Here is a 26307-nt window from a genome sequence, read left to right on the forward strand (position 1 = left end):
CTCTACTCTACGACTACTCTACCACCACTCTACGCTACACTACTCTACCACTACCACTACCCTACCACTACTCTACTCTACTCTACCACTACTCTACTCTACCACTACTCTACCACTACTCTACTCTACCACTACTCTACTCTACTCTACCACTACTCTACTCTACCACTACTCTACTCTACGACTACTCTACTCTACCACTACTCAACCACTATTTACCATTATTTACCACTACTCTACTCTACCACTACTCTACTCTACCACTACTCTACTCTACTCTACCACTACTCTACTCTACCACTACTATACCACTACTCTACTCTACCACTACTCTACTCTACTCTACCACTACTCTACCACTATTTACCATTATTTACCACTACTCTACTCTACCTCTACTCTACCACTACTCTACTCTACCACTACTCTAGCACTACACTACTCTACCACTACACTACCACTACCACTACTCTACTCTACCACTACTCTCCCACTACACTACACTACTCTACTCTACAACTACTCTCCCACTACACTACTCTACCACTACTCTACAACTACTCTCCCACTACACCACACTACCACTACTCTACGACTTTTCTACCACTACCACTACTATACCAGTACTCTACTCTACCACTACTCTACCACTACACTACTCTACCACTACACTACTCTACCACTACTTTACCACTACACTAGCACTACTCTACTCTACTCTACTCTACCACTACACTACACTAACACTACTCTACTCTACCACTACTCTACTCTACTCTACTCTACCACTACCACTACTCTACTCTACTCTACCACTACCCTACCACTACTCTACTCTACCACTACTCTACCACTACTCTACTCTACCACTACTCAACTCTACCACTACTCTACCACTACCACTACTCTACCACTACCACTACTCTACTCTACTCTACTCTACTCTACTCTACGACTACACTACTCTACCACTACTCAACTCTACCACTACTCTACTCTACTCTACTCTACGACTACACTACTCTACCACTACTCTACTCTACTCTACTCTACGACTACTCTACCACCACTCTACTCTACCACTACTCTACCACTACTCTACCACTACTCTACCACTACTCTACTCTACGACTACTCTACCACCACTCTACTCTACCACTACTCTACCACTACCAATACCCTACCACTACTCTACTCTACCACTACTCTACTTTACCACTACTCTACCACTACTCTACTCTACCACTACTCTACTCTACCACTACTAAACCACTACTCTACTCTACCACTACTCTACTCTACTCTACCACTACTCTACCACTATTTACCATTATTTACCACTACTCTACTCTACCTCTACTCTACCACTACTCTACTCTACCACTACACTACTCTACTCTACAACTACTCTCCCACTACACTACTCTACCACTACTCTACAACTACTCTCCCACTACACCACACTACCACTACTCTACGACTTTTCTACCACTACCACTACTCTACCAGTACTCTACTCTACCACTACTCACCACTACTCTACTCTACCACTACACTACTACTACTCTACTACTACTCTACCACTACTCTACCACTACTCTACTCTACCACTACTCTACCACTACTCTACTCTACTCTACAACTACTCTACCACTACTCTACTCTACCACCACTCTACTCTACCCTACCACTACTCTACTCTCCCACTACTCTACTCTCCCACTACTCTACTCTCCCACTACTCTACCAACACTCTACCACTACACTACCACTACACTACACTAACACTAACACTACACTAACACTACACTAACACTACACTACACTAACACTACTCTACCACTAACACTACCACTACTCTACCACTACTCTACCACTACTCTACCACTACTCTACTCTACAACTACTCTACTCTACAACTACTCTACTCTACAACTACTCTACTCTACAACTACTCTACCACTATTTACCATTATTTACCACTACTCTACTCTACAACTACTCTCCCACTACACTACAACTACTCTCCCACTACACTACTCTACTCTACCACTACACTACACTACACTAACAATACTCTACTCTACCACTACTCTACCACTGCCCTACCACTGCTCTACTCCTACCACTACTCTACCACTACTCTACCACTATTTACCTCTACTCTACTCTACCTCTACTCTAGCACTACAACTACTCTCCCACTACTCTACAACTACACTACTCTACCACTACTCTACCAATACTCTACTCTACCACTACACTACTACTACTCTACCACTACTTTACCACTACTCTACCACTACTCTACCACTACTCTACCACTACTCTACCACTACTCTACCACTACTCTACCACTACTCTACCACTACTCTACCACTACTCTACCACTACACTACACTAACACTACTCTACTCTACCACTACTCTACCACTACTCTACCACTACTCTACCACTACTCTACTCTACCACTCTACTCTACTCTACCACTACCACTACTACATTTACATTTACGTCATTTAGCAGACGCTCTTATCCAGAGCGACTTACAGTTAGTGAATACATATATTTTTTTTATACTGGCCCCCCGTGGGAATCGAACCCACAACCCTGGCGTTGCAAACGCCATGCTCTATCAACTGAGCTACATCCCTGCCGCCATTCCCTCCCTACCCTGGACGACCACTGGGCCAATTGTGCGCCGCCCATGAGTCTCCCGAGTCGCGGCCGGCTGCGGCAGAGCCTGGATTCGAACCAGGATCTCTAGTGGCACAGTTAGCACTGCGATGCAGTGCCTTAGACCACTGCGCCACTCAGGAGTACTACTCTACTCTGCCCTACCACTACTCTACCACTACTCTACCACCACTCTACTCTACCACTACTCTACCACTACCCTACCACTACTCTACTCTACCACTACTCTACTCTACCCTACCACTACTCTACCACTACACTACCACTACCACTACTCTACTCTACCACTACACTACTCTACCACTACTCTACCACTACACTACTCTACCACTACTCTACCACTACTCTACCACCACTCTACTCTACCACTACTCTACCACTACCCTACCACTACTCTACCACTACACTACCACTACTCTACTCTACCACTACTCTATCACTACACTACTCTACCACTCCTCTACCTCTACTCTACCACCACTCTACTCTACCAATACACTACCACTACCCTACCACTACCCTACCACTACTCTACTCTACCACTACCCTACCACTACTCTACTCTATCACTACTCTACCACTACACTACTCTATAACTACTCTACCACTACTCTACTCTACCCTACCACTACTCTACCACTACTCTACCACTACCACTACTCTACTCTACCACTACACTACTCTACCACCCACTACTCTACCACCCACTACTCTACCACTACACTACTCTACCACTACTCTACCACTACTCTACCACTACTCTACCACTACCCTACCACTACACTACCACTACACTACCACTACTCTACTCTATCACTACTCTATCACTACACTACTCTACCACTCCTCTACCTCTACTCTACCTCTACTCTACCACCACTCTACTCTACCAATACACTACCACTACCCTACCACTACTCTACCACTACTCTACTCTACTCTACCACTACCCTACCACCACTCTACTCTACCACTACTCTACCACTACTCTACTCTACTCTACTCTACCACTACACTACACTACACTAACATTACTCTACTCAACCACTACTCTACCATTACACTACTCTACCACTACTCTACCACTACACTACTCTACAACTACTACTACCACTACACTACCACTATCACTACTCTACCACTACTCTACCACTACTCTACTCTACCACTACTCTACTCTACCACTACTACTACCACTACACTACCACTACACTACTCTACCACTACTATACTCTACCACTACTCTACTCTACCACTACTACTACCACTACACTACCACTATCACTACTCTACTCTACCACTACTCTACCACTACACTACACTACCACTACTCTACCACTACCACTACTCTACCACTACTCTACCACTATTTACCAGTATTTACCACTACACTACTCTACCACTACTCTCCCACTACGTTACCACTACACTACTCTACCACTACACTACCACTACCTTACCACTACTATACTCTACTCTACTCTATCACTACTCTACCACTACTCTCCCACTACGTTACCACTACACTACTCTACCACTACACTACCACTACCTTACCACTACTATACTCTACCACTACTCTACTCTACCACTACTCTACCACTACTCTACTCTACCACTACTCTACCACTACTCTACCACTACACTACCACTACTCTACTCTACCACTACTCTACCACTACTCTACTCTACCACTACACTACCACTACTCAACTCTACCACTACTCTACCACTACACTACACTACACTAACATTACTCTACTCAACCACTACTCTACCATTACACTACTCTACCACTACACTACTCTACAACTACTACTACCACTACACTACCACTATCACTACTCTACCACTACTCTACCACTACTCTACTCTACCACTACTCTACTCTACCACTACTACTACCACTACACTACCACTACACTACTCTACCACTACTATACTCTACCACTACTCTACTCTACCACTACTACTACCACTACACTACCACTATCACTACTCTACTCTACCACTACTCTACTCTACCACTACTCTACCACTACTCTACTCTACCACTACTCTACTCTACCACTATCACTACTCAACCACTACTCTACTCAACCACTACACTACCCTACCACTACTCTACACTACCACTACTCTACCACTACTCTACTCTAACACTACTCTACCACACCACTACTCTACTCTACCACTACTCTACTGTACTCTACTCTACCACTACTCTACTCTACCACTACACTACCCTACCACTACACTACACTACCACTACTCTACCCTACCACTACACTACCCTACCACTACACTACCCTACCACTACACTACCCTACCACTACGTTACCACTACACTACCCTACCACTACCCTACCACTACTCTACCACTTCTCTACTCTACCTCTACTCTACCACTACTCTAGCACTACACTACTCTACCACTACACTACTCTACCACTACACTACTCTACTCTACCACTACTCTCCCACTACGTTACCACTACACTACTCTACCACTACACGACCACTACACTACTCTATCACTACACTACGACTACTCTATCACTACACTACTCTACCACTACACTACTCTACTACTACTCTACCACTACTCTACATCTATTTACCAGTATTTACCACTACACTACTCTACCACTACATTACCACTACACTACTCTACCACTACACTACCAATACTCTACCACTACATTACCACTACTATACTCTACTCTACTCTACCACTACTATACTCTACTCTACCACTACTCTACTCTACCACTGCACTACTCTACCACTACTCTACCACTACTCTACTCTACCACTACTATACTCTACTCTACTCTACCACTACTCTACTCTACCACTACACTACTCTACCATTACCACTACCACTACTCTACCACTACTCTACTCTACCACTACTCTACTCTACCACTACCACTACACTACCACTGCACTACTCTACCACATCACTACACTACCACTACACTACTCTACCACTACACTACAACTACTCTATCACTACTCTAGCACTACACTACTCTACCAATATTTACCACTGCACTACTCTACCACTACTCTACCACTACTCTCCCACTATCTTACCACTATACTACTCTATCACTACACTACGAATACTCTACCACTACCTTACCACTACTCTACCACTACTCTACCACTACTCTACTCTACCACTACTCTACTCTACCACTACTCTACTCTACCACTACTCTACTCTACCACTACTCTACCACTACCCTACCACTACACTACCAATATCACTACTCAACCACTACTCTACTCAACCACTACACTACCCTACCACTACACTACCCTACCACTACTCTAAACTACCACTACTCTACCACTACTCTACTCTACCACTACACTACCACTACTCTACTCTACCACTACTCTACTCTACCACTACTCTACTGTTCTCTACTCTACCACTACTCTACTCTACCACTACTCTACTCTACCACTACTCTACTCTACCACTAGTCTACTGTACTCTACTCTACCACTACTCTACTCTACCACTACTCTACCCTACCACTACTCTACCACTAGTCTACTCTACTCTACCACTACTCTACCACTACACTACCCTACCACTACACTACCCTACCACTACTCTACCACCACACTACCCTACCACTACCCTACCACTACGTTACCACTACACTACCCTACCACTACTCTACCACTTCTCTACTCTACCTCTACTCTACCACTACTCTAGCACTACACTACTCTACCACTACACTACTCTACCACTACACTACTCTACCACTACACTACCCTACCACTACTCTCCCACTACGTTACCACTACACTACTCTACCACTACACTACCACTACACTACTCTACCACTACACTACGACTACTCTATCACTACTCTCGCACTACGTTACCACTACACTACTCTACCACTACACTACCACTACACTACTCTACCACTACACTACTCTACCACTACACTACTCTACTCTACCACTACTCTCCCACTACGTTACCACTACACTACTCTACCACTACACTACCACTACACTACTCTACCACTACACTACGTCTACTCTATCACTACACTACTCTACCACTACACTACTCTACTACTACTCTACCACTACTCTACATCTATTTACCAGTATTTACCACTACACTACTCTACCACTACGTTACCACTACACTACTCTACCACTACACTACCAATACTCTACCACTACATTACCACTACTATACTCTACTCTACTCTACCACTACTCTACTCTACTCTACCACTACTCTACTCTACCACTGCACTACTCTACCACTACTCTACCACTACTCTCCCACTATGTTACCACTATACTACTCTATCACTACACTACCAATACTCTACCACTACCTTACCACTACTACACTCTACCACTACTCTACCACTACTCTACTCTACCACTACTCTACCACTACTCTACTCTACCAATACCACTACACTACCACTATCACTACTCAACCACTACTCTACTCTACCACTACACTACCCTACCACTACACTACCCTACCACTACCATACCACTACTCTACCCTACCACTACACTACCCTACCACTACTCTACTCTACCACTACTCTACCACTACTCTACCACTACTCTACTCTACCACATCTCTACTCTACCACTACTCTACTCTACCACTACACTACCACTACTCTACTCTACCATTACTCTACTCTACCACTACTCTACCACTACTCTACTCTACCACTACACTACCCTACCACTACTCTACTCTACCACTACTCTACTCTACCACTACTCTACCACTACACTACCACTACTCTACCACTACACTACCCTACCACTACTCTACTCTACCACTACACTACCACTACTCTACTCTACCACTACTCTACTCTACCACTACTCTACCACTACTCTACCACTACACTACCACTACTCTACTCAACCACTACACTACTCTACCACTACACTACCACTACTCTACCACTACTCTACTCTACCACTACTCTACCACTACTCTACTCTACCACTACACTACACTACCACTACTCTACTCTACCACTACTCTACTCTACCACTACTCTACTCTACTCTACTCTACTCTACCACTGCTCTACCACTACTCTACCACTACTCTACTCTACCACTACCACTACTCTACCACTACTCTACTCTACCACATCTCTACTCTACCACTACTCTACTCTACCACTACCACTACTCTACCACTACTCTACCACTACTCTACTCTACCACATCTCTACTCTACCACTACCACTACTCTACCACTACTCTACCACATCTCTACTCTACCACATCTCTACTCTACTCTACTCTACCACTACTCTACTCTATAACTACTCTACCACTACTCTACCACTACTCTACCACTACTCTACCACTACTCTACTCTACCACATCTCTACTCTACTCTACTCTACCACTACTCTACTCTATAACTACTCTACCACTACTCTACCACTACTCTACTCTACCACATCTCTACTCTACTCTACTCTACCACTACTCTACTCTACCACTACTCTACCACTACTCTACTCTACTCTACCACTACACTACCACTACTCTACTCTACCACTACTCTACTCTACTCTACCACTACTCTACCACTACTCTACTCTACCACTACTCTACTCTACCACTACACTACCACTACTCTACTCTACCACTACTCTACTCTACCATTACTCTACCACTACACTACCACTACTCTATCACTACTCTACTCCACCACTACTCTACCACTAAACTACTTATATTTACTTGTTGTGCTCAATGCATCCCTACTTTATCCAGCACAACTAAGTAACATCACAAAAACAGTGTGAATCCCAAATAGCACCCTATTCCCTATATAGTGCACTACTTTTGACCAGAGCCATATTGGACACATACCGTATGGGCCCTGGTCAACACACTGTAACTAGCATCACACACTGTAACTAACGTCACACACTGTAACACACTATAAATAACATCACACACTGTAACTAACGTCACACACTGTAACACACTATAAATAACATCACACACTGTAACTAACGTCACACACACATCAGCGTGGAAAACTGATTTGAATTTTTTTTTTTAAGTCATCAACGTCAGGGAATGTAGTCTATTTTTCACCTAACTTTTAACCTAAATCCAATGGCATGGTGATTTGTTGATTTCACGTTGAATTCACATTAGTTGACAATCAACCAAATGTAAATCAAAACTAGATGTTGAACTGACTCCTGTGCCCAGTGGAACACACAGAGACCTATGCCCAGGGGCAGTACCTGGATCTGTGTACAGGATGTACATAGTGTAACACTAAGCGTACAGTCAAGGATCAACCATTGGTATGACCTACAATGTTAGAATGACTGCAGGACATATATTCAGGCCAGGGAAGTACTGTATTCTAACTGACTGGACCCTAAAGTCAGTTCCCTAAACCACTACTTTTTCCTAAAACAACCCACACACAGTCATTAAGTTGGCCTGAATATATGCCAGGGAGATGACTGGTCAACTGGGCCAGGGGGATGACTGGTCAACTGGGCCAGGGGGATGACTGGTCAACTGGGCCAGGGGGATGACTGGTCAACTGGGCCAGGGGGATGACTGGTCAACTGGGCCAGGGGGATGACTGGTCAACTGGGCCAGGGGGATGACTGGTCAACTGGGCCAGGGGGATGACTGGTCAACTGGGCCAGGGGGATGACTGGTCAACTGGGCCAGGGAGATGACTGGTCAACTGGGCCAGGGGATGACTGGTCAACTGGGCCAGGGGGATGACTGGTCAACTGGGCCAGGGGGATGACTGGTCAACAGGGCCAGGGGGATGACTGGTCAACTGGGCCAGGGGGATGACTGGTCAACTGGGCCAGGGGGATGACTGGTCAACAGGGCCAGGGGGATGACTGGTCAACTGGGCCAGGGGGATGACTGGTCAACTGGGCCAGGGGGATGACTGGTCAACAGGGCCAGGGGGATGACTGGTCAACTGGGCCAGGGGGATGACTGGTCAACAGGGCCAGGGGGATGACTGGTCAACAGGGCCAGGGGGATGACTGGTCAACAGGGCCAGGGGGATGACTGGTCAACAGGGCCAATATACAACGTTAATACAATGCTCGTATTCCTGCTACAGTAAATGGTTGGAGTATTCTGCTATAGTAGTGGTCCTCTGTAGCTCAATTGGTAGAGCACGGCGCTTGTAACGCCAGGGTAGTGGGTTCGATCCCCGGGACCACCCATATGTAAAAACGTATGCGCACATGTCTGTAAATCGCTTTGGATAAAAGCGTCTGCTAAATGGCATATTATTATATAGTAAATGGTTGGAGTATTCCTGCTATAGTAAATGGTTGGAGTATTCCTGCTACAGTAAATGGTTGGAGTATTCCTGCTATAGTAAATGGTTGGAGTATTCCTGCTATAGTAAATGGTTGGAGTATTCCTGCTTTAGTAAATGGTTGGAGTATTCCTGCTATAGTAAATGGTTGGAGTATTCCTGCTACAGTAAATGGTTGGAGTATTCCTGCTATGTAAATGGTTGGAGTATTCCTGCTATAGTAAATGGTTGGAGTATTCCTGCTACAGTAAATGGTTGGAGTATTCCTGCTATAGTAAATTGTTGGAGTATTCCTGCTATAGTAAATGGTTGGAGTATTCCTGCTACAGTAAATTGTTGGAGTATTCCTGCTATAGTAAATTGTTGGAGTATTCCTGCTATAGTAAATGGTTGGAGTATTCCTGCTACAGTAAATGGTTGGAGTATTCCTGCTACAGTAAATGGTTGGAGTATTCCTGCTACAGTAAATGGTTGGAGTATTCCTGCTACAGTAAATGGTTGGAGTATTAGTAGTAGTTTGGCACCCTTGGAGATTAGGTGCCTTGAGTCTTGCTCAAGGTCAAATCAACAGATTTTTCACCATGTCGACTCGGGTATTCGAACCAGTGACCTTTTGGTTACTGGCCCAAAGCTCTAACTAATAGGCTACCTGTCGCCCTGCCTACTGATGATGGTGATGACGTTAATAAAGATGACGATCTCACCAGTGTGATGGTGTTCTTTCTCTAGGTAAAGGACAGACTCCTCAAGCGACCATGACTGCCGGAAACAGAATCATTTCTAAACCAGCCAACACTGCTATGGTGAGTCCCCTCAATATCTATCCATCTACCAATCCTTCCTATCTATCTACTGTATCTATGTCACGACTTCGGCCAAGGCTGCCTCCCCTCCTTGTTTGGGCAGGCTTCGGCGTTCGTCGTCAACAGAGTACTAACCACTGCCGCCCCAATCATCATCACAATTGCCTTGTCTCGTTATCACACACATCTGGTTCTAATCCCCTAATTTCAGTGTATAAGTGTTCCCTCTGCCCCCTTGTCCTTGTGGGTGATTGTTTATTGTGAAGGTTAGTGAAGCTCTTGTATTTAGTTCTACGGGAGTATTTTCCCGTATGCCTTGTATTTTCCAGTGTTCCTGTTTTGTGCCCTGGAGTGTGTTTGACGCATTTCTGCATAACCCTATATTTTTGCGGATTAAAGCCTGTTATTCTGTGATTTACCCTCCTGCGCCTGACTCCTTCAACACCACCTCATCACAATCTATCTATCTATCTGGGGAAAGGGGATACAGTGGGGGGAAAAAAGTATTTAGTCAGCCACCAATTGTGCAAGTTCTCCCACTTAAAAAGATGAGAGAGGCCTGTAATTTTCATTATAGGTACACGTCAACTATGACAGACAAATTGAGGAAAAAAAATACAGAAAATCACATTGTAGGATTTTTAATGAATTTATTTGCAAATTATGGTGGAAAATAAGTATTTGGTCAATAACAAAAGTTTCTCAATACTTTGTTATATACCCTTTGTTGGCAATGACACAGGTCAAACGTTTTCTGTAAGTCTTCACAAGGTTTTCACACACTGTTGCTGGTATTTTGGCCCATTCCTCCATGCAGATCTCCACTAGAGCAGTGATGTTTTGGGGCTGTCGCTGGGCAACACGGACTTTCAACTCCCTCCAAAGATTTTCTATGGGGTTGAGATCTGGAGACTGGCTACTCCAGGACCTTGAAATGCTTCTTACGAAGCCACTCCTTCGTTGCCCGGGCGGTGTGTTTGGGATCATTGTCATGCTGAAAGACCCAGCCACGTTTCATCTTCAATGCCCTTGCTGATGGAAGGAGGTTTTCACTCAAAATCTCACGATACATGGCCCCATTCATTCTTTCCTTTACACGGATCAGTCGTCCTGGTCCCTTTTAAGAAAAACAGCCCCAAAGCATGATGTTTCCACCCCCATGCTTCACAGTAGGTATGGTGTTCTTTGGATGCAACTCAGCATTCTTTGTCCTCCAAACACGACGAGTTGAGTTTTTACCAAAAAGTTCTATTTTGGTTTCATCTGACCATATGACATTCTCCCAATCCTCTTCTGGATCATCCAAATGCACTCTAGCAAACTTCAGACGGGCCTGGACATGTACTGGCTTAAGCAGGGGGACACGTCTGGCACTGCAGGATTTGAGTCCCTGGCGGTGTAGTGTGTTACTGTTGGTAGGCTTTGTTACTTTGGTCCCAGCTCTCTGCAGGTCATTCACTAGGTACCCCCGTGTGGTTCTGGGAATTTTGCTCACCGTTCTTGTGATCATTTTGACCCCACGGGTGAGATCTTGCGTGGAGCCCCAGATCGAGGGAGATTATCAGTGGTCTTGTATGTCTTCCATTTCCTAATAATTGCTCCCACAGTTGATTTCTTCAAACCAAGCTGCTTACCTATTGCAGATTCAGTCTTCCCAGCCTGGTGCAGGTCTACAATTTTGTTTCTGGTGTCCTTTGACAGCTCTTTGGTCTTGGCCATAGTGGAGTTTGGAGTGTGACTGTTTGAGGTTGTGGACAGGTGTCTTTTATACTGATAACTAGTTCAAACAGGTGCCATTAATACAGGTAACGAGTGGAGGACAGAGGAGCCTCTTAAAGAAGAAGTTACAGGTCTGTGAGAGCCAGAAATCTTCATTGTTTGTAGGTGACCAAATACTTATTTTCCACCATAATTTGCAAATAAATTCATTAAAAATCCTACAATGTGATTTTCTGGATATTTTTTTCTCATTTTGTCTGTCATAGTTGACGTGTACCTATGATGAAAATTACAGGCCTCTCTCATCTTTTTAAGTGGGAGAACTTGCACAATTGGTGGCTGACTAAATACTTTTTTCCCCCACTGTATAATGCACAATGTCTCAGGAAAGACAGTCTGGGTTGTCAATAAGGAAAACAGTTGGGCCCGCAACCTAGACCTATACAGGCTGTGGTGAAAACAGCAAGGTGACGCAGTAGCATTCTGCAACCTTCTATAGCCCTCTATGTAGAAAACAGCAAGGTGACGCAGTAGCATTCTGCAACCTTCTATAGCCCTCTATGTAGAAAACAGCAAGGTGACGCAGTAGCATTCTGCAACCTTCTATAGCCCTCTATGTAGAAAACAGCAAGGTGACGCAAGTAGCATTCTGCAACCTTCTATAGCCCTCTATGTAGAAAACAGCAAGGTGACGCAGTAGCATCCTGCAACCTTCTATAGCCCTCTATGTAGAAAACAGCAAGGTGACGCAGTAGCATCCTGCAACCTTCTATAGCCCTCTATGTAGAAAACAGCAAGGTGTATGTATGTAGGTAGGTATACTACTGCCTCACCTTGCTGTTTTCTACGTAGTGCTGAAATTGCGACATGTCTATCGGGCTGCATATCGAATCGATGATAGGCTTTCTGTGGCGCCAAGGCGTGTAGCCTATAGCTTTGCTTTAGCTAACGCTTCTACATCTGCATTGCTTGCTGTTTGGGGTTTTAGGCTGGGTTTCTGTTTAAGCACTCTGTTGATGTAAAAAAAAAAAAAGGGCTTTATAAATACATTTGATTTGATGTGATTTGGATACATGTTTATTGGTAGGCCCATTGGGAAGGGAAGTGGGGGCCGAACTACGAACTTCTACGAACTTGCTGAGGTCCAGAGAAACTGCATAATGCCAGTGCCTCATCAGATGACCAGTTAGTTAGCCTATTGTTGCACAACGTCATTGTTCTAGAGAGTCTGTGTACTGTGTTTGTTATTGTGCCTTCAAACATCCCGCCCCGGGGCCGCGTTCCGCTCCGGTGCTGTTGGGACGGGGGGTACAAAAGCAGGTCAGATGGTTGCACAGCTGAATAGAGAACCGAGCGGTAACACGAGCTGCCGCGCTGAGCGCATTTTGTGGCCTCTCTCTGCGATCAGTCCCTGATTGCCCTAGAATGGGAGAGAAACCTTTACGAGTGGGCCACGTTAGGGTTGCATTATTCAACAGCGTGGTTTGAGAGAGACGGGTAGAACAGAGAGAGAGAGAGAGAGAGAGAGAGAGAGAGAGAGAGAGAGAGAGAGAGAGAGAGAGAGAGAGAGAGAGAGAGAGAGAGAGAGAGAGAGAGAGAGAGAGAGAGGGAGAGGGAGAGAGAGGCAGAGAGAGAGGCAGAGAGAGAGAGAGAGAGAGAGAGAGAGAGAGAGAGAGAGAGAGAGAGAGAGAGAGAGAGAGAGAGAGGGAGAGGGAGAGGGAGAGAGAGAGAGAGAGAGGGAGGACAGTCCGAGCTAGTGAGGCAGAGGGAGAGAGGGAGGAAGCTCCTGGGTAAACGCTCAATGTCATTCAAGACAGAACTGCTGCAAGCTCGAGCTCAGAGGATCATCTGTTCCGCTGCATCTCAACAGGAATGGTAAACCGGGTGCATCAGTAGCGTTGCGCATTATTCCCCCGGCTCGACAGAAGTGTACCGCGAAGTGTTTTTCCTACCGTAACCTTACTGTTATCTTACGCATCTTACGATATGGCACGTTTGGAATCCAGACAGATCAGGGCTTGATGCCTGGTGCAGTGAACAGGTATGAGTTGTTAGTTCAGGGTTTCCCAAACCTGGTCCTCGGGACCCCAAGGGGTGCAGATTTTCTTTTTACCCTAGCACTACACAGCTGATTCAAATAATCACCTAATCATCCAGCTTTGATCATTTGAGTCAGCTGTGTAGTGTTAGGGAAAAAACGTGCACCCCTTGGGGGTCCTGAGGACCAAGTTTGGGAAACCCTGAGTTAGCTATTAGTCATTGCACCTAATGAAACTGATGTAGCACTCTGTGTTCATCTTTAACAAGAGTTCTGTTTGTCGTTAATATGTAGTCGAAAATACAATGAAAGTATGTCATCAGCTTCACATATGTTCACATTACATGAAAGGTAAAGGTTGTCATGTGTTCATTTAGTTATTAACAGTGTTGTAAGGGTGGTAAGGATACGTGATACTGCATCCAGAGAGAGAGAGAGAGAGAGACAGAGAGAGAGAGAGAGAGAGAGAGAGAGAGACAGAGACAGATAGAGACAGAGAGAGAGAGACAGAGAGAGAGAGAGACAGAGAGAGAGAGAGAGAGAGAGAGAGAGAGAGAGAGAGAGAGAGACAGAGACAGATAGAGACAGAGAGAGAGAGACAGAGAGAGAGAGAGACAGAGAGAGAGAGAAGCCCTAAAGAGGTCAGCGGAGCTAGCTGACTGACTGCAGAGGTTTCTCTCTCTCTCTCTCTGTCTCTCTCTGTCTCTCTCTGTCTCTCTCTCTCTCCTGCAGCAGGTTAGGAGGGAGGGAGCGAGGTTGGTAACTGCTGTGTTTGTTGCAGTCAGATCCCTAACCTCTGGGTGTCAGATATGCGTTTGCATCCTAAATGGCTCTCTATTCCCTATATAGTGCTCTACTTTTGACCAGGGCCCTGTGAGCTTTAGGGTGCTATTTGGGATGCAGGGAGAGTGAATGAGTGGCAGAGTGTCAGTTAGTCCCTCACTGACTCCACAGGTCCGAGACACAAACACTCCATGGGTCTTTCCATCTCACTGGCACATCGATGTCTATGACCCCGTTCACACCTCTAGTTGTTCAATTCATTTTGCACAACGGTTGTGATACAACAACAAGTGCTACACAAGTGTTGTGGAGACAAGGTAAATTATAGTGTCAAAATGTTTGTGCAGACAAACTCTGTTATATCACACATATACCACGGCCGTAAAGTTAAATGTGTTGTACATTAGTTGTACAACCTGAGTGTGGTAATGTTAATGTGTTGTAATACAGTAGAACAGAGTCTATCACCATGGTAATGTTAATGTGTTGTAATACAGTAGAACAGAGTATACCACCATGGTAATGTTAATGTGTTGTAATACAGTAGAACAGAGTCTATCACCATGGTAATGTTAATGTGTTGTAATACAGTAGAACAGAGTCAATCGCCATGGTAATGTTAATGTTTTGTAATACAGTAGAACAGAGTCTATCGCCATGGTAATGTTAATGTGTTGTAATACAGTAGAACAGTCTATCGCCATGGTAATGTTAATGTGTTATAATACAGTAGAACAGAGTCTATCACCATGGTAATGTTAATGTGTTGTAATACAGTAGAACAGTCTATCGCCATGGTAATGTTAATGTGTTGTAATACAGTAGAACAGTCTATCGCCATGGTAATGTTAATGTGTTGTAATACAGTAGAACAGAGTCTATCACCATGGTAATGTTAATGTGTTGTAATACAGTAGAACAGAGTCTATCACCATGGTAATGTTAATGTGTTGTAATACAGTAGAACAGAGTCTATCACCATGGTAATGTTAATGTGTTGTAATACAGTAGAACAGAGTCTATCACCATGGTAATGTTAATGTGTTGTAATACAGTAGAACAGAGTCTATCACCATGGTAATGTTAATGTGTTGTAATACAGTAGAACAGAGTCTATCACCATGGTAATGTTAATGTGTTGTAATACAGTAGAACAGAGTATATCGCCATGGTAATGTTAATGTGTTGTAATACAGTAGAACAGAGTCTATCACCATGGTAATGTTAATGTGTTGTAATACAGTAGAACAGAGTATATCACCATGGTAATATTAATGTGTTGTAATACAGTAGAACAGAGTCTATCACCATGGTAATGTTAATGTGTTGTAATACAGTAGAACAGAGTCTATCACCATGGTAATGTTAATGTGTTGTAATACAGTAGAACAGAGTCTATCACCATGGTAATGTTAATGTGTTGTAATACAGTAGAACAGAGTCTATCACCATGGTAATGTTAATGTGTTGTAATACAGTAGAACAGAGTCTATCACCATGGTAATGTTAATGTGTTGTAATACAGTAGAACAGAGTCTATCACCATGGTAATGTTAATGTGTTGTAATACAGTAGAACAGAGTCTATCACCATGGTAATGTTAATGTGTTGTAATACAGTAGAACAGAGTCTATCACCATGGTAATGTTAATGTGTTGTAATACAGTAGAACAGAGTCTATCGCCATGGTAATGTTAATGTGTTGTAATACAGTAGAACAGAGTCTATCACCATGGTAATGGTAATGTGTTGTAATACAGTAGAACAGAGTCTATCAAATTGGTAATGTTAATGTGTTGTAATACAGTAGAACAGAGTATATCACCATGGTAATATTAATGTGTTGTAATACAGTAGAACAGAGTCTATCGCCATGGTCATGTTAATGTGTTGTAATACAGTAGAACAGAGTCTATCGCCATGGTAATGTTAATGTGTTGTAATACAGTAGAACAGAGTCTATCACCATGGTAATGTTAATGTGTTGTAATACAGTAGAACAGAGTCTATCGCCATGGTAATGTTAATGTGTTGTAATACAGTAGAACAGAGTCTATCGCCATGGTAATGTTAATGTGTTGTAATACAGTAGAACAGAGTCTATCACCATGGTAATGTTAATGTGTTGTAATACAGTAGAACAGAGTCTATCACCATGGTAATGTTAATGTGTTGTAATACAGTAGAACAGAGTCTATCACCATGGTAATGTTAATGTGTTGTAATACAGTAGAACAGAGTCTATCACCATGGTAATGTTAATGTGTTGTAATACAGTAGAACAGAGTCTATCACCATGGTAATGTTAATGTATTGTAATACAGTAGAACAGAGTCTATCACCATGGTAATGTTAATGTGTTGTAATACAGTAGAACAGAGTCTATCACCATGGTAATGTTAATGTGTTGTAATACAGTAGAACAGAGTCTATCACCATGGTAATGTTAATGTGTTGTAATACAGTAGAACAGAGTATATCACCATGGTAATGTTAATGTAGTGTAATACAGTAGAACAGAGTCTATCACCATGGTAATGTTAATGTGTTGTAATACAGTAGAACAGAGTCTATCACCATGGTAATGTTAATGTGTTGTAGTACAGTAGAACAGTCTATCGCCATGGTAATGTTAATGTGTTGTAATACAGTAGAACAGAGTCTATCACCATGGTAATATTAATGCGTTGTAATACAGTAGATAATAGTCTATCACCATGGTAATGTTAATGCGCTGTAATACAGTAGAACAGAGTCTATCACCATGGTAATGTTAATGTGTTGTAATACAGTAGAACAGAGTCTATCGCCATGGTAATGTTAATGTGTTGTAATACAGTAGAACAGAGTCTATCACCATGGTAATGTTAATGTGTTGTAATACAGTAGAACATAGTCTATCGCCATGGTAATGTTAATGTGTTGTAATACAGTAGAACAGAGTCTATCGCCATGGTAATGTTAATGTGTTGTAATACAGTAGAACAGTCTATCACCACGGTAATGTTAATGTGTTGTAATACAGTAGAACAGAGTCTATCGCCATGGTAATGTTAATGTGTTGTAATACAGTAGAACAGAGTCTATCGCCATGGTAATGTTAATGTGTTGTAATACAGTAGAACAGAGTCTATCACCATGGTAATGTTAATGTGTTGTAATACAGTAGAACAGAGTATATCACCATGGTAATATTAATGTGTTGTAATACAGTAGAACAGAGTATATCACCATGGTAATGTTAATGTGTTGTAATACAGTAGAACAGAGTCTATCGCCATGGTAATGTTAATGTGTTGTAATACAGTAGAACAGAGTCTATCGCCATGGTAATGTTAATGTGTTGTAATACAGTAGAACAGAGTCCATCACCATGGTAATGTTAATGTGTTGTAATACAGTAGAACAGAGTCTATCGCCATGGTAATGTTAATGTATTGTAATACAGTAGAACATAGTCTATCACCATGGTAATGTTAATGTGTTGTAATCCAGTAGAACAGAGTCTATCGCCATGGTAATGTTAATGTGTTGTAATACAGTAGAACAGAGTCTATCACCATGGTAATGTTAATGTGTTGTAATACAGTAGAACAGAGTCTATCACCATGGTAATGTTAATGTGTTGTAATACAGTAGAACAGAGTCTATCACCATGGTAATGTTAATGTGTTGTAATACAGTAGAACAGAGTCTATCACCATGGTAATGTTAATGTGTTGTAATACAGTAGAACAGTCTATCACCATGGTAATGTTAATGTGTTGTAATACAGTAGAACAGAGTCTATCACCATGGTAATGTTAATGTGTTGTAATACAGTAGAACAGAGTCTATCACCATGGTAATGTTAATGTGTTGTAATACAGTAGAACAGAGTCTATCACCATGGTAATGTTAATGTGTTGTAATACAGTAGAACAGTCTATCACCATGGTAATGTTAATGTGTTGTAATACAGTAGAACAGAGTCTATCACCATGGTAATGTTAATGTGTTGTAATACAGTAGAACAGAGTCTATCACCATGGTAATGTTAATGTGTTGTAATACAGTAGAACAGAGTCTATCACCATGGTAATGTTAATGTGTTGTAATACAGTAGAACAGAGTCTATCGCCACGGTAATGTCCATGACCCATGGGTCTTTTAGGGTCACTCTCCCATCTCTGTCGGTAACATTCACATCATGATATATCTGTGTCCCAAATGGCACCCTGATCCTTACATAGTGCACTACTTTTCACCATGACCCAGTAGTGCATTATATAGAGAATAGGGTGCCATTTGGGACAGTCTGCTGTCATGTGATCCAGATATAGCTTTCAGGAAATGACACACATTGTAGAAATCAATAGTCATTATTTCCCAGGACAGGACAGAGCCCATGTGGATGGCACAGTTCCATTTTGATTACCTAAATACCTTTCACATTTACTCAGACCAGGATGTTAGACAATATCTTGCTTAATCAACTGAACGTATATTGTAAGGGATTACTATTGTTGCTCTAATTTCAACTAGATGTGTCCTCCATCACACTGAGTTACTCATTCTCTAAGCACACAATTAGTAAGCCACTCAGTTGCCAGGTGTTTCTGAAAGTATGGTAATGGTTATAGGAAGGTGTCTGCTGCTTTACGACTTCCTCTCACTGTAACAGGAGGAGGAGCCATCGCTTTAAACCTAGTAACAGGAGGAGGAGCCATCGCTTTAAACCTAGTAACAGGAGGAGGAGCCATCGCTTTAAACCTAGTAACAGGAGGAGGAGCCATCGCTTTAAACCTAGTAACAGGAGGAGGAGCCATCGCTTTAAACCTAGTAACAGGAGGACGAGCCATCGCTTTAAACCTAGTAACAGGAGGACGAGCCATCGCTTTAAACCTAGTAACAGGAGGAGGAGCCATCGCTTTAAACCTAGTAACTGGAGGAGGAGCCATCGCTTTAAACCTAGTAACAGGAGGAGGAGCCATCGCTTTAAACCTAGTAACTGGAGGACGAGCCATCGCTTTAAACCTAGTAACAGGAGGAGGAGCCATCGCTTTAAACCTAGTAACTGGAGGACGAGCCATCGCTTTAAACCTAGTAACAGGAGGAGGAGCCATCGCTTTAAACCTAGTAACTGGAGGAGGAGCCATCGCTTTAAACCTGGAGGGTATCATGTGTTCAGTACCATCAAACTAAACCAACCACTCGGTTTAGAACAGAGCTGGAAGTGGATGGGAAATGTGATGACATAGTAATGGTGAATATATACAGAGACAACTAGCTATATAAGGCTGATAAAAGATGCTGGCTGCAAAGCACCTGCAAATGTCTGCCTGGAGGGGGGAGGATGTGAGGTGGTGGAGGGGGGAGGATGTGGGGGGCGGATAAGGGCTCAGGGCGAACAGTGGACAGGAACACTGCTATCATTTATGTCTTCCTCCAAACCTCACCCTGCTCTTCTCAGAAAACAGGTTATGTAATCCCTATTGTCCTAATGGAGACAGTCTAAGGGAGGGGGAGAGAGACAGGAGGACAGAGGCTAGAGGAAGGTGGAGCAGACCTGCTTTCAAATACTACATGGAATCATTTAAAATACTTCATCTGTTCTTGATTGAGTTTGCCTGGCTTACTGGACCAATAAAAAAAGTCCCAAAACTGCTAAAACCTGTCCATCTGCCACTCCAGGCAGGCTAGAGCAAACGCTCAAAGTATTTGAACGATTTCTAATAGTATTTGAACCCAGGTCTGGTTAGGAGGGCTGTAAGACTGTTTGAACACAGGTCTGGTTAGGAGGGCTGTAAGACTGTTTGAACCCAGGTCTGGTTAGGAGGGCTGTAAGACTGTTTGAACCCAGGTCTGGTTAGGAGGGCTGTAAGACTGTTTGAACCCAGGTCTGGTTAGGAGGGCTGTAAGACTGTTTGAACCCATGTCTGGTTAGGAGGGCTGTAAGACTGTTTGAACCCAGGTCTGATTAGGAGGGCTGTAAGACTGTTTGAACCCATGTCTGGTTAGTAGGGCTGTAAGACTTGAAGAAGTCAGTAGGACGTGATCTTGAATGGCTTGAGGTGTTAACGGTGGAGGTAACGGGCTAATGTTCTTTTAGTGTCACTTGTTCCGTTGAAGGCCATCTGTGGCTAATTCTAGGAAGAAACTGTGTTACTGGTGATTGTGACGGAGCCCAAGGCTTGCTGGTGAGAGGTCCATGTCTGTCTGTGGCTTCATCTGATACGATTGTCTAACACAGGTTGACCATGACTTTTTTAGCCATGGGATTAGAACAAGTAGAACGGATGTCCCCATTGAGGTCAATCATGTCATAATGAGTGGACTGGCGGCCATTTTGAGTGTCCCCATAGGAACAAATTCTATTTCTGTGATCTTAGCCAATCGTCACTGTTATGCTCAAACTCCATGTGTTACCATGGATGACAATTATATCCTCTTCATAATCTGGAGATAACTGTATCGTCAATTATATCCTCTTCATAATCTGGAGATAACTGTATCGTCAATGATATCCTCTTCATAATCTGGAGATAACTGTATCGTCAATTATATCCTCTTCATAATCTGGAGATAACTGTATCGTCAATGATATCCTCTTCATAATCTGGAGATAACTGTATCGTCAATTATATCCTCTTCATAATCTGGAGATAACTGTATTGTCTTTGTTTTAATCTGTATATGGCTGATATACTATACATACCACTAGAATGCTGTTTCAGCCAATTAGCATCCAGGATTCAAACTACCCATTTTACAAAGATAACTGGTTCGTCTTTGTTTAACCATAGGGTCTGATATCTCATCTCTCTGTGATTCACAGTGTTAAAAACAGCATCAGTTAGTCGTCTGTTTATACACCAGACAGAGTAGCTGGGAAGACAGGACAGCAGAATGGAGACTGGATGCGTCCAAAATGCCACCCTATTCCCTATAGCACACTACTTTTTTACCAGGACCCATGTCTCAAATGGCACCCTTAGCACTTAAGTAGTACTTTAAAGTATTTTTTACGTAAGTACTTTACACCACTGAGCATGACCATAGCTGCATGCCAAATGGCACCCTATTCCATATATAGTCCACCACTTTTGACCAGAGTAGTGCACTATATAGGGAATAGAGTGCTATTTGGGACGCAGGCCGTATCAACCTGTTATGCTCAAGGTTTGTGAAGTGTGAGAGAGAGTTGTTCAAGGCTACCTTTGTCAGAGTGTTAGTATCTTAACTTGCGTCTTCTGCTTTTGTGTCAGTTGGAGCTGCTTCCCACTTCCCTGGTGTCTCAGGATTGTTCTGGTTAGATGGAGAGCATTTTATTTCCATCTTCTTTTGATTGTGTTTCTCTATCATCAGTGTCAGAGTACAGAGAAGTGATCGTCACATGACTGCTTAAAAGTTTCAGGCTGGGTCCAAGTTGTCACGTTATTCCATATATACAGTGCCTTGCAAAAGTATTCATCCCCCTTGGCGTTTTTCGTATTTTGTTGCATTACAACCTGTAATTTAAATGGATTTTTATTTGGATTTCATGTAATGGACATTCACAAAATAGTCCAAACTGGTGAAGTGAAATGAAAAAAATAACTTGTTTCAAAAAATTCTAAAGTCCACTAGGTTTAGGGTGTCATTTCGGACAGAATCTCAGTGTAAACAAGGGGAACATGCTGTTAAAGGCCTATTACTGAAATTACTATCTGAATGTGCAGTGCATTGAGAGATTGAGTCTGAAATGGCACCCTAATCCCTACATATAGTGCACTACTTTTGACCATAGCCCTATAAAGCCCTATAAAGCCCTATAAAGCCCTATAAAGGGTATCATTTGGGAAGCAGTGTAGAGAGATCTGATGGTTTGTCTAGTCAGAGGTTAGAGAGACGACCTATTCTGAAGAGGGCCATAAATTTACATTTACATTTACGTCATTTAGCAGACGCTCTTATCCAGAGCGACTTACAAATAGGTGCATTCACCTTATAGCCAGTGGGATCACCACTTTTGTTTATCTTAAAATTTTGTTTTTTGTATTTTTTATATATATATATATATATATATATATTTGGTTTTTTTGGGGGGGCATGGGGGGTGGGTTGGAGTAAGGGGGGGTAGAAGGATTACTTTATCCTATCCCAGGTATTCCTTAAAGAGGTGGGGTTTCAAATGTCTCCAGAAGGTGGTGAGTGACTCCGCCTGTCCTGGCGTCGTGAGGGAGCTTGTTCCACCATTGGGGTGCCAGAGCAGCGAACAGTTTTGACTGGGCTGAGCGGGAACTATGCTTCCGCAGAGGTAGGGGAGGTAGGGGAGCCAGCAGGCCAGAGGTGGATGAACGCAGTGCCCTCGTTTGGGTGTAGGGTCCGCATTGTCTCCGTGCTGCTCTGCTGTTTGTTGCTACTTGGCTACCTAACAAACTATTCACGTTTACTTTTAATAAACGTTTAATCAATCTCTGTGTTCAACAAATTTACCAACTTTTTAGTTTTGTCCTCACTCATCTTTTTTCGTTAAACTTTTTCACCCCGGACGTTATCCCGAGACAGAAGAGTCAGAAGAGTCTTTTTCCTGTCGTTTTAGCCGCCAACTTTACGTTATTTTCCTTTTTTCCATCGCAACTTTTTCCCTTATTCAACTTTTTCACTCCGGACGCTTTATCTGGACATGGTTCATCAACATCTTCAACAGCCAAGCTAAGTAGTAACATTAACATGATGTCTTCTAATTGCAGTCGCTGTATCATAATATACAGGGAGAATTCTCGCTCTTACGGCGAGAATAGCTGTGCTACAAGCCCAGCTTCAGACGCAATCGTTAGGGCAAGGGTAATATCAGTGTAGGAAAGGAAGAAACAGCGCCTGTGCCACCAGTAAGTACAGACAGTAATGTTAGTATAAATCCCCCCGCACAGTCCCCGCAGACGGACAACTTTCTCATGGCTTCTGGAGGGAAATACTGTTGGAATGCTCAACCGGGTGTCGCTCATTCAGCCGACAGAAACCTTTCAACCGGTTTTCCCCATTATGTAGCGAGTCGGAGTCTGAGTCTGAGTCTTCTCTAGTCTCTACTCCTCCCGTTACGGGTCTGAGACTCAAGGCTCCCACCATTAGCTCTGACAAATTGAAAACCCTAGTCATCGGCGACCCATTACCCGCAGTATTAGACTTAAAACGAATCACCCAGCGATCATACACTGTTTACCAGGGGGCAGGGCTACCGACGTTAAGGCTAATCTAAAGATGGTGCTGGCTAAAGCTAAAACTGGCGAGTGTAGAGAGTATAGAGATATTGTTATCCACGTCGGCACAACGATGTTAGGATGAAACAGTCAGAGGTCACCAAGTGCAACATAGCTTCAGCGTGTAAATCAGCTAGAAAGATGTGTCGGCATCGAGTAATTGTCTCTGGCCCCCTCCCAGTTAGGGGAAGTGATGAGCTCTACAGCAGAGTCTCAGCACTCAATCGCTGGTTGAAAACTGTTTTCTGCCCCTCCCAAAAGATAACATTTGTGGATAATTGGCCCTCTTTCTGGGACTCACCCACAAACAGGATCAAGCCTGACCTGCTGAGGAGTGACGGACTCCATCCTAACTGGAGGGGTGCTCTCCTCTTATCTACCAACATAGATAGGGCTCTAACTCCTCTAGCCCCACAGTGAAATAGGGTGCAGGCCAGGCAGCAGGCTGTTAGCCAACCTGCCAGCTTAGTGGAGTCTGCCAATAGCAAGTCAGTGTAGTCAGCTCAGCCATACCCATTGAGACTGTGTCTGTGCCTCGAACCGAGGTTGGGCAAAACTAAACATGGTGGTGTTCACCCTAGCAATCTTATTAGGATAAAGACCCCTCCATTCCTGCCATTATTGAAAGAGATCGTGATACCTCACATCTCAAAAATAGGGTTACTTAATGTTAGATCCCTCACTTCAAAGGCAGTCATAGTCAATGAACTCATCACTGATCATAATCTTGATGTGATTGGCCTGACTGAAACATGGCTTAAGCCTGATGAATTTGCTGTGTTAAATGAGGCCTCACCCCTGGTTACACTAGTGACCATATTCCCCGGCATCCCGCAAAGGCGGAGGTGTTGCTAACATTTACGATAGCAAATTTCAATTTACAAAAAAAAATGACGTTTTCATCTTTCGAGCTTCTAGTCATGAAATCTATGCAGCCTACTCAATCACTTTTTATAGCTACTGTTTACAGGCCTCCTGGGCCATATACAGCGTTCCTCTCTGAGTTTCCTGAATTCATCAGACCTTGTAGTCATAGCAGATCATATTCTAATTTTTGGTGATTTTAATATTCACATGGAGAAGTCCACAGACCCACTCCAAAAGTCTTTCGAGCCATTATCGACTCAGTGGGTTTTGTCCAACATGTCTCTGGACCTACTCACTGCCACAGTCATACTCTGGACCCAGTTTTGTCCCATGGAATAAATGTTGTAGATCTTAATGTTTTTCCACAAAATCCTGGACTATCGGACCACCATTTTATTACGTTTGCAATCGCAACAAATAATCTGCTCAGACCCCAACCAAGGAGCATCAAAAGTCGTGCTATAAATTCTCAGACAACACAAAAATTCATTGATGCCCTTCCAGACTCCTTCTGCCTACCCAAGGACGTCAGAGGACAAAAATCAGTTAACCACTTAACTGAGGAACTCAATTTAACCTTGCGCAATACCCTAGATGCAGTTGCACCCCTAAAAACGAAAAAACATTTGTCATAAGAAACTAGCTCCCTGGTATACAGAAAATACCCGAGCTTTGAAGCAAGCTTCCAGGAAATTGGAACGGAAATGGCGCCACACCAAACTGGAAGTCTTCCGACTAGCTTGGAAAGACAGTACTGCAGTAATCCGAAGAGCCCTCACTGCTGCTCGATCATCCTACTTTTCCAAATTAATCGAG

General features: G+C 43.2%; 1 protein-coding gene across 1 annotated transcript in view; it reads left to right on the forward strand.

Annotated features, from left to right (window-relative positions):
* LOC121574503 overlaps positions 1-26307 on the forward strand; it is a 337032-nt gene that overhangs the window by 185579 nt on the left and 125146 nt on the right. Inside the window, exon 9 of the mRNA XM_041887112.2 lies at positions 10790-10863. Coding sequence (XP_041743046.1) covers positions 10790-10863 — 74 coding nt within the window. The remainder of the gene's footprint in view (positions 1-10789; positions 10864-26307) is intronic.

Source organism: Coregonus clupeaformis, chromosome 9, assembly GCF_020615455.1.
Source record: "Coregonus clupeaformis isolate EN_2021a chromosome 9, ASM2061545v1, whole genome shotgun sequence".
NCBI lineage: Eukaryota > Metazoa > Chordata > Actinopteri > Salmoniformes > Salmonidae > Coregonus > Coregonus clupeaformis.